At 43.3% G+C, this 10,494-nt stretch overlaps 1 protein-coding gene and 1 long non-coding RNA gene across 2 annotated transcripts; both read left to right on the forward strand.

Moving 5' to 3' along the window:
* The first annotated feature begins 469 nt into the window (after positions 1–469).
* LOC108376642 (mediator of RNA polymerase II transcription subunit 15-like) lies at positions 470–8,468 on the forward strand. The gene is made up of 3 exons (XM_017632867.1): positions 470–1,410; positions 6,763–7,502; positions 7,572–8,468. Exons 1-3 carry the CDS (start codon positions 1,236–1,238, stop codon positions 8,310–8,312), a joined length of 1,656 nt encoding a protein of 551 aa, XP_017488356.1. The 5' UTR covers positions 470–1,235; the 3' UTR covers positions 8,313–8,468.
* LOC108376643 (uncharacterized) lies at positions 2,494–5,994 on the forward strand. The gene is made up of 3 exons (XR_001849271.1): positions 2,494–2,558; positions 3,202–3,267; positions 5,926–5,994. It is a non-coding gene; the product is annotated as an uncharacterized LOC108376643 (long non-coding RNA).
* Positions 8,469–10,494: the final 2,026 nt, after the last annotated feature.

Below are 10,494 nucleotides of genomic sequence, written 5' to 3' on the forward strand. Positions count from 1 at the left end.
GTATTGCCACAGCAACAGTGTTGCCATTGCCTCCACCCGGCTGGCCGCAAACGTCTCTTCGACTTTATCGACAACGCGACACAATTTGTGACGGCGCGTCGCTTTTGCTTTCAGCCGCCTCGTCAGCGCCAAACGACAACGGCAACGCCAGTGACGTAGCCCCGCCACCAAAGTCATTATCGTTGAGTTGGCATGCGTCAGGTAGCTGCAGTAGTAGTATCAGCAGCAGCAACAGCAGCAGCAGGGAGCACTTGCTGGTAGGTCGCGCGCGCGCGCTCGTGTGTGTGTATGTGCGTGTGAGCAATAACCATGCATTTGTATGAGTAGGTTGGTAGAGTGCTCGCTATCGCGTCATTGCTTTGACCACGCCAACCTAAAGCCGTTGCTAACGTCGTCGGCACGTTGGTTGTCGTTGACGATATACTATTTATTTATATGTATGTATGTATGACTTTCGTTCAGTTTTCGCACCACTGTTGCTGTTGTTTGCGCGCACACAAACACTTCAACGAACGCGCGCACGTTTACACACAAACACGCTCTTATTCCTCTTCTCACTGCTGCCTGTCGCGTACTACCCCTACTCCATACCCTGCAGGCAGCAACCAGCAATCGCTGCCGCCCCGTACGACGCAACACAACTCAGCGCCCGGCTTGGCTGAGCTGGTCGACGCGTTTCACATTCAATTGCTCGCCTGCCGTTGTAGATATTGCCCGCTTTTTCGAGGAGGTTTGCCATCGCCGCCTTCATCATAGCCAAACTCTGAGTTGTTCGTGTGCGCCGCTATCGTCATTCGTTATCGTTCGTTCGGGCCAACATTCGTTGACTACAATTGCATGTTGCTCAGCGCTAAAATTGCTGTTATTATATAAAATTGTTGGTTGCTGTTAGGCGATTTCATCATCATCGTCGCAGTCATATCGAACGGCTTGGCGGAACGTACGCGTGGTATGCGCTCAGCTAGCGCTTGTTCATTTTTCGAGTGAAAAGGAACAGTTAAAAAAGCTAAGTGCAACAATTGTGGCTAGTGATAGTGTTTAGAAAGAGATTTACATAAAAGTGATTTTCGAAACTTGTCAAAAAACTGCGTTTAGAGGATTTTCAAAGCGGCGCTTGTCACAGTTGTTAGTTTTTTCCTCGTGGTATGTGTGCGCGCCGCGTGCATAGCAAGTGATTGTGTGCTGAAGAAGAACAACAACAACAACTGCGCAAAGTATCAAACTACCAAAGCAAAATGAGGCTGTCCACATCCAACGATTCCAAACCGGATAATTATCAAATTAACGCGAAAATCTGTCGGCTAGTCGAGCGTCATCCCTGCATGTACGATCGCTCGCATCCGCACTACCTGAAAAAGGATGTGGTGGATAAGGCGTGGGTGAAGATTTCAAAGGAAATGGATGACTCAAGTAAGTAGCTACATACGTATGTACATACACATTAACACATACACGCGCATGCCTAAAAATGCATCAACGCTACCTAAAAACGGACGGTAGCGCATTTAATTGAATGCAATTCGAACAACAAAAACAACGTCAGCAACAGCAACACTTTTGTAAATCGCCATTGTCCGCTTGCTTAACACCGCTACCACCACTACTACTGCTACTTTTTTCCACACACATTCACACTCGCGGCCTGTAGCGCGCTCACTGCGCCCCACCACCAGCTGGCCGTTGTCAGGCAAAACCTTTTCAGCCTACTTGCAGCTGCCATGACGTGTTTTTTCTGCATTGCTGTTTTTTGTTGTGCTGTTCCGTTGCTTGGTAGGCTAGCGCGGTCGCTATTCACTGCGTCAGTTGCGCGCACATTGCTGCTGCTGTTTTGGTAGTCGAGAGCGCGCGCATTCGTTGCGACGGCAACCCAGACGGGGCTCTTGTTTGTGTCGTTTGCAACCAGACATACAACCAACCTTCAACACTTCGCTCACCCTGCGCGCGGCTTAACACGCCAGCAAAATGTTACTATCGCCATTGTCGTCACAGTTGTAGCTTTGTTGTTGCTCAATTCCCCATTGCTGGCTATAAGTGCGCATTTTCTTATTGTTATTGCCATGGTGCTGCGCCATCAACGTCAGCGGCGCTGTTGTCATGTTTATTTGCTGGTGGTGGTGGTGTTTTTGTAGTTGTTCTTTCAATATTTGTTCGCGCGCGCTCTCCTTCTTGCTTTGCTCTCACAAACGCTCTCTCATCGTTTGTTTGTTTTTCTGTCCCGAATTTTATGTGCGCTCTTGTCTGCTTCACAGTCTGCTATTGTTTTTGCCTGCAATGTGAGCGCGCGTTCAAGTTGCAATATTGCCAACTTCGACTTGCTTGGTTAGCAGCGGGGGCAACATTTATTTAGCGTCGTTGCGGCGGAAATACCGTATTGAGTGGCTCTCAGCGAGAGTGTTTTGTTTGTTTGGTATTCGCGGGTGTGTTGACTCTACCTGCCAGCAATACGAATGTGGCATTTTAATTGCGACTTATTATTGCGTGTGTTTTTGGTTATTAATAATACTGTTACCTGCATTCTACAGATAGAAACGGGTGATGAGTGAGACAACTGTCCACCGGTTGATAAATTTTTTAGTTACAAGATTCTACTAGCAGGTCTATTCTGCACGTTACCGATGATTTTGTAACCGGAAAATTTTATTACCAAAAAATGTTACCAGTTCTTGTCACCGCGATTCCAGGTACGTTGGTAATGCAGTGAAAATATTCAGCAATTCAGCTATGAAGATTTGTGGAAATTCCTGTATTGCATATTTCACGGGGCAATATTTTGTTACTAGCTTATGAGATGGTAACCAAATTTACCGGTTACAAAAGAGTACAGAATGCGAAAAAGGTTTAAAAATTGACAGACACTTTAATTACCGGTTACAAGATTTATGTTACCACCGCAGAATAGACCTGTAACTCTGCAATTGATTCCGTTGTAATTAGGCTGTTACTTGTGACATTTTGAGTACCAGTACCAGAGTATAAAAACATTTACATGCAAGTGCATGTTGGACTATCGAACTTCCGAATTAGTTTCATGGCTGATGTTATAGACGCTGTTAAGGTGGTTCGTAAATACACAGACATCCACATGCATTTCTTTCCTGAAGTGAAATTGTAAACGGGACTTGGTTGCCGCGCTCTAGTGTGTTTTCTGTTAGTTAGATGAAAAGATACTTGATACNACCAGAGTATAAAAACATTTACAAGCAAGTGCATGTTGGACTATCGAACTTCCGAATTAGTTTCATGGCTGATGTTATAGACGCTGTTAAGGTGGTTCGTAAATACACAGACATCCACATGCATTTCTTTCCTGAAGTGAAATTGTAAACAGGGACTTGGTTGCCGCGCTGTTTTCTGTTAGTTAGATTAAAAGATACTTGATCCTATAGTTATTCGCTTTGCTTGCACATTAAACTTGGAAAAGAAAGGACCGGGGACGCGCCTACGAAGGGCCGTGATATCATTTGCACAGGTGAGAAATTGTGCGTTCCTAATGGAAATTTTTTCTGAACCTTGTTTGGTATCGCCGTGCCACGATAGAATCCGAGGGTCTTTTCCAAGGTTAGGTGTAGAATTAATACTTATTCTATGATGGATTTACCAGGTCGAAGGTGATACTGATAGCATCCTTCCAGACAATACGCTCAATAGGATTTTGTGGGCGGTGTTTAGAAATATGTTTACTTGGTAATTGAGGAATACGAAAGGACCGGGCAGAGCACACTTAAATTACGGTCAGAAGGAATGCGCTCTTCCGGCCGTACTGTGTACAAAGGTAGATGCATGCACCTTATCGACTCGCAGCTCACGTATAATAGCTGAATGACAAGCCCTCAGCTGTAAAATATTTGTTGTTTTACAGCCTCATTATTTCGGTTATGACCGCGTCCTGGGCCAAGAATGATAGAATACCAGATTACACCCATCAGAGAGGTTTTCTGAGAGTAATATTTGCGTCACGACACACTGGTACAGTTGCGAGAGGAATGTCAAAAGGCGAACCAGAATGCAAGAGAAATTTTTTCAAGAAAAAACGTAAACAAATTACACAAGTATGACGCCATACAAATAGCGATTTTGTCAAATTCGCTGAGAGCGCAACAGCGGTACGGGAGGGATGCCACCTTTGTTTTCTACATCGTGGTCTTGGTCGGGTGGTGGGATGTGAGCTTCGTCCCTAAAGACTAAGCTAGGTTCTTCATCGGACGCACTATCAGCATCGCTTCTCAAAAGCATTGAGGAAATTTCCCTCCATACTTCAAGCGTCCTCTGGGCATCTGTTAGCACATTTCTGTCTTCGTCTGCAGGAAATAGCCTCAGTCTTGAACCATTTAATTGCTATGTTATTTTCTGCTGGTATATTAGAGCCCCAGATCTACTTATCATCCTCCCCTTGAGCTTTTCGCACTTACGATTTCTGACTTTCCTTTTTCCATTTTTCGTAAACGCGCATTCGGACTTAAACTACAATAAGGTAGTGAAACGAGTTGATGTTTTCTCCTCACATAGAGATATCTAGAACATGATCGATTTGGTTCCTTTGGTCTAGTAATACGAACTATCATGTTCATGTCGTCGGATTTGTGCTCGTGAAGGCTGGAGTTTCCAACAGTAGGACAAAATATATGTTTTCTTTGCTGAATAAGTTGACTGGGTGACTCCACCGAAGCCTCTTCTTTTTCTGTCGTGACCCCAAGCTGCTGCACATGATTGAGGGCTCGAAACAGCCTGCGACGTCAATAGTTTTCTTTGTATGCCATATGCGGAGTGCATGTGCGCACATAGACAACGGTAAGCAAACAGTAATGAAATATATAAACAGAACAAATGGGCCAAGCGCATTTCGTTGCAGACTTCAAGAAAAAAGAAAACACTCGGTCTCTGAGCGCGAGCCCGCCTGCGGTATCGGTTTATCGAACAGTATATCTACGGGATAGTTTATTCTGAATATCGACAGTAGGAAATATTGAAGCAAACGCTATCCTGTATTAAATATGATTAGCAAAAACTTTTAATTTAATCACTCATTCATTTAACTATAAATTACTTAAAATATGCCTAATATTATCTCCATCTCCACTCTCTCNTGGTCTAGTAATACGAACTATCATGTTCATGTCGTCGGATTTGTGCTCGTGAAGGCTGGAGTTTCCAACAGTAGGACAAAATATATGTTTTCTTTGCTGAATAAGTTGGGGTGACTCCACCGAAGCCTCTTATTTTTCTGTAGTGACCCCAAGCTGCTGCACATGATTGAGGGCTCAAAACAGCCTGCGACGGCAATAATTTTCTTCGTATGCCGTTTGCGGAGTGAAAAAAAAACTAACAGTAATGAAATATATAAACAGAAGAAATGGGTNGATCGATTTGGTTCCTTTGGTCTAGTAATACGAACTATCATGTTCATGTCGTCGGATTTGTGCTCGTGAAGGCTGGAGTTTCCAACAGTAGGACAAAATATATGTTTTCTTTGCTGAATAAGTTGACTGGGTGACTCCACCGAAGCCTCTTCTTTTTCTGTCGTGACCCCAAGCTGCTGCACATGATTGAGGGCTCGAAACAGCCTGCGACGTCAATAGTTTTCTTTGTATGCCATATGCGGAGTGCATGTGCGCACATAGACAACGGTAAGCAAACAGTAATGAAATATATAAACAGAACAAATGGGCCAAGCGCATTTCGTTGCAGACTTCAAGAAAAAAGAAAACACTCGGTCTCTGAGCGCGAGCCCGCCTGCGGTATCGGTTTATCGAACAGTATATCTACGGGATAGTTTATTCTGAATATCGACAGTAGGAAATATTGAAGCAAACGCTATCCTGTATTAAATATGATTAGCAAAAACTTTTAATTTAATCACTCATTCATTTAACTATAAATTACTTAAAATATGCCTAATATTATCTCCATCTCCACTCTCTCTTTCAGTACCATCATGCAAGGAACGCTGGCGCAATATACGCACCTCTTTTGCGCGCTCCATCAATGTAAACAAAGTTCCGTCCAGTGCTAATCGTACCAAACCCTATTATCTGCATGAAGAGTTGCAGTTTCTAGCGCGCCACATCACCCCCGGTATACCGGTATCACGTCGCCCCAACTACTACACATCTGCTGACGAGAAGAGCGAAATGATTGAAGTGCCCATCGGTGAGGAGTCATTTGATGGCTTTGCTGCCATGGCGGCACAGGAGGAAGAAGAGGACGATGAGCAGCGCACCGATGAGGATGAGTCACAGCAAGAACGTGCGCCGAGTAGTAGTGTAGATGAGGCTACCATGTCGGGCAAGGGAGAGCAAGCATCACAGAGCCAGTCGGCACAAGAGGCGCAAGCAGATGGTGGGGAGAATACATTGCCAGCGCAAAACTCACCACTGCCACTGGTGCAGCATCAACAACCACTACAATCCCAACAGCAAACACAATCTGTACCTACACAACTGCAACAACAACAACAACCGCAACAACAACAACAGCAGCAGCAGCAGCTGCCGCTACCTTTACCNCAAGCGCATTTCGTTGCAGACTTCAAGAAAAAAGAAAACACTCGGTCTCTGAGCGCGAGCCCGCCTGCGGTATCGGTTTATCGAACAGTATATCTACGGGATAGTTTATTCTGAATATCGACAGTAGGAAATATTGAAGCAAACGCTATCCTGTATTAAATATGATTAGCAAAAACTTTTAATTTAATCACTCATTCATTTAACTATAAATTACTTAAAATATGCCTAATATTATCTCCATCTCCACTCTCTCTTTCAGTACCATCATGCAAGGAACGCTGGCGCAATATACGCACCTCTTTTGCGCGCTCCATCAATGTAAACAAAGTTCCGTCCAGTGCTAATCGTACCAAACCCTATTATCTGCATGAAGAGTTGCAGTTTCTAGCGCGCCACATCACCCCCGGTATACCGGTATCACGTCGCCCCAACTACTACACATCTGCTGACGAGAAGAGCGAAATGATTGAAGTGCCCATCGGTGAGGAGTCATTTGATGGCTTTGCTGCCATGGCGGCACAGGAGGAAGAAGAGGACGATGAGCAGCGCACCGATGAGGATGAGTCACAGCAAGAACGTGCGCCGAGTAGTAGTGTAGATGAGGCTACCATGTCGGGCAAGGGAGAGCAAGCATCACAGAGCCAGTCGGCACAAGAGGCGCAAGCAGATGGTGGGGAGAATACATTGCCAGCGCAAAACTCACCACTGCCACTGGTGCAGCATCAACAACCACTACAATCCCAACAGCAAACACAATCTGTACCTACACAACTGCAACAACAACAACAACCGCAACAACAACAGCAGCAGCAGCAGCAGCTGCCGCTACCTTTACCGCTACCGTTACCGCCTGCACTCCCTGTTGAACCAATGGAAGTGGTGGAACGCATTGTGGCAGAAGTACCAGTACCTGTAATGCCATTGTATCCATTTAAGAAGCGACTGCGCCCAGCTGAAACAATGATGTGCGCGGAAGTGGAGCCGGAGCGCGATATAAAGGTTAGTTTTTGCAGCTTTTTATTACTTTTTCATTTTAAATTAAACTTGTTTTTTTTTGCCGATACACAGCCCCAACCCAGCGAACTCTGCACACCCGATCCTGACTTTGACGCCGCGTTTCTACAAGGTCTGCTGCCCGAAATGAAGGCAATGGACTTTCGTCAGAAGATAATTTTCAAGAAACGTATCTATGAAGTGATTGGTGAAATTTTCGAAAACACAACAGCGAGCTGTAGCTCAGCACGTCGTTCGTCGCAGGCCAATAATAGCTATAACGGTCACGTTTCTAATGCCAGCAGCAATGGTACAGCGTTTAGTAATGGTTATGTCGCCAACGCCACTGCCGCCTACACGAATGGCTATATACCAAACAACAAAGGACGCACACCACCACCCACACCTACTCCGACACCTACCTCATCGCCTAGCGCCTCTGGCTATGCCTCGCCGCTGAATACCCTCAATTCTAGTTCTCCCACCATAAATGCGGCCGATCTGGCGATGATACGTCGCCTCAGCACACTGCTGCAGAGTCCGGCGGTGGCGTCTAGCACTAGTGCTATGACAGCGTTGCCAAAGAATGTCGCCTCCATATCGTCCACCGTGCGCACCACCACCAATACGACCAGTGCAGCCTCGTCAATGTCGCCAGCGTCGACGCTCAATGCACATCGTGGCGCGTTCACGCGGTCCAGCGCCAATTTACTGCGAAACAACTCGGCGCCCACTTCATCCACCAATTACGGCTCGGCGTCATCAACACCAGCCGCCATCAGTCATGCAGTCAAGCAAGAATTGTTAGATGATTGAGTCAGTTTTGGAAACATATTCTGCTTTAATTGAAAAGTGTATTTGACTAGTTCATGTTTTTAATGCTTTTGGTAAATCGTAGCTTTAGATTTTTAGCGTGTAAGTTGTTTTCTTAGATTTTGCCTTTAAGACTTTTTATGTGTTTGCTAGTATGTATGTATGTATGCACGCATGTACTATATAAATAACTGTAAGTGAACAATATTTAGTTTGTATGAATACATAAATAAATTCTAATAACTTTTTTACTTATTAGTAATTGTCAAATTCATTATCTGAACTTGGATCCGAGTGATTTGGGTCAATCTAGGCTGAAACTGTCATTGCCAAGATTAATATTATAACAGGGCAATTCTGGCTAAGATAGTTGTAAGACAATTGAAATACAGTAGGTAGAAAGATAGTGAGAAGATTTTGCTCATTCTAGGCGAAAGCCTCAAAAAAACTTGCAATTTCTGCGAACTTGAGAAAGCACTTGCGCATGCTCCATTTGGAGACGAATAAGTATGTATGTACATATATCAATTTTGTCGCGCTGCTCCAGCAGTCGCCATGGCCGAGAGGCCGAAAGAACAAAGCTCTGCGTGGGTAATTTGACTAAATTTTGTGGCCGAAATTACTTACAACCGAACAAGAAAATTAATTTAAAAAACAGTTATTTTTATATTGCTTGTGATATTTAAAATTTTTGTAAAAAAATTTAACCTTTGACGAGCGATGAGTCTTAAAGCGATCGTTTTTTAATTTGTAGTTTTATTTAAAAAGTTTGAAACCAGTTTTTTTCTTAAAATTTGTCTTAAAGGAAAATGTCACTTACACCCCTAATATGAATTTTCATACGATAGACGATAAACGCTTGCAAGCGTATCGTATGATATCAGTTCTCGTATTAACGTTTTCATATGCCCGACAGGTGTATTGTTGTTAATGGCTGTGGTTTTTGTTCACTTTTACTTGCAAACTAGCACAAATCAGCTACGCTAACTATCGGATTTCATACAACATCGATTCGTAATAGAGAACAACAGAATACAAGCGTATTATCGTGCATCGTATGAATTCATAATAGGGGGGTTAGTTACAAAAACTATTTATTGCCAAATTATATTAATTTCAATTGAAAATCTGAAAGATCTGAAATAACCTATTTGTCTACTTCAAAGTTAAAAGGATATTGCTTTCGTTTGGAGTCCATATTAGCTGATAGCGCTATATTCTGTAGCGGTCGAGAGAGATTTCCAGACGATTTCGTACGTAGAATAAAAGATATAAGCCTTTTTGGCCATCTGGCTACGGGGGTATAAGCTCCCATCTTACCTATGCCTGGCAACATTGTAACGATTTGGTGACCAAAATTTGAGGTTGATGGAAAAGACACATCCACCTACTCTCCCATGGTGGTTCTGACTGATAGGGCAAAAAAAATCTAAAGTACCGAACTTTGAGAACAAAAATCTGGCAACCCTCATAATATCACATAATAAAAAAAGTAAGGTCGGAATTTTTATGGTCTCACGCCGTAGAGATTGTTCATAGCGAAAAAATATACCCCTACTTTTTATTTTTAAAATATTTAGAGGTCGCTCAAAGTTTTCCATGTATTTATATGGGGAGAAAAACAACTATATATTTGATTTCAAAATAAAAATAGGGGTACATATATTTTTTTCGATATAGAACAATCTTAGTTGACCACTCTCATGTATATACGTGTAGTTGAAAGTTACGTTCTAGAGTTGCCATGAGTCGAGCGCAGGTATATAAGGCCGCTGCTACAGGCGCATCGCATGTCAGTGGCGATTCAGCAAGCTACAGTTGTGTTTGCAAGCTTTGTAAAGTGTTTTAATTGCTTTAACAAGTATTGTTAACTTTTGCTGAATTAGCGAATATTGTAAAGCGTGTTTTGTACAATAAAGGTAATTGTACTGTAATTTGGATCTTGAGCGTTTATTAAACAATCCAGCGATACGAACCCAGAGGTTTGGTAAATCCGTCAAGTAGTCAAGGATAATCGTAACAGAATTTATATTTTTCAATAAAGACAACACTCTACAACAATTGTGTACCTACTACTACTACCCAATTAACCTTGCGATGGCCTACGGCAAGACCATATACTTCAGCTTTGCATTACATCAGGGTAGCACAAAACTACAGCCAATAAAATCGTTTAGGGATTACG

Source organism: Rhagoletis zephyria, unplaced genomic scaffold, assembly GCF_001687245.7.
Source record: "Rhagoletis zephyria isolate East Lansing unplaced genomic scaffold, Rhagoletis_zephyria_1.1 Rzeph_scaffold_10778, whole genome shotgun sequence".
In the NCBI taxonomy this organism is placed as follows: domain Eukaryota; kingdom Metazoa; phylum Arthropoda; class Insecta; order Diptera; family Tephritidae; genus Rhagoletis; species Rhagoletis zephyria.

What these genes read in the sequence shown, in the direction of transcription:
- LOC108376642 (XM_017632867.1), top strand. Translation starts at nt 1,236, where the DNA reads ATGAGGCTGTCCACATCCAACGATTCCAAACCGGATAATTATCAAATT. An exon ending in AAAGGAAATGGATGACTCAA is followed by an intron (nt 1,411 to 6,762) that starts GTAAGTAGCTAC and finishes TCTCTCTTTCAG; the next exon opens with TACCATCATGCAAGGAACGC. An exon ending in AGCCGGAGCGCGATATAAAG is followed by an intron (nt 7,503 to 7,571) that starts GTTAGTTTTTGC and finishes GCCGATACACAG; the next exon opens with CCCCAACCCAGCGAACTCTG.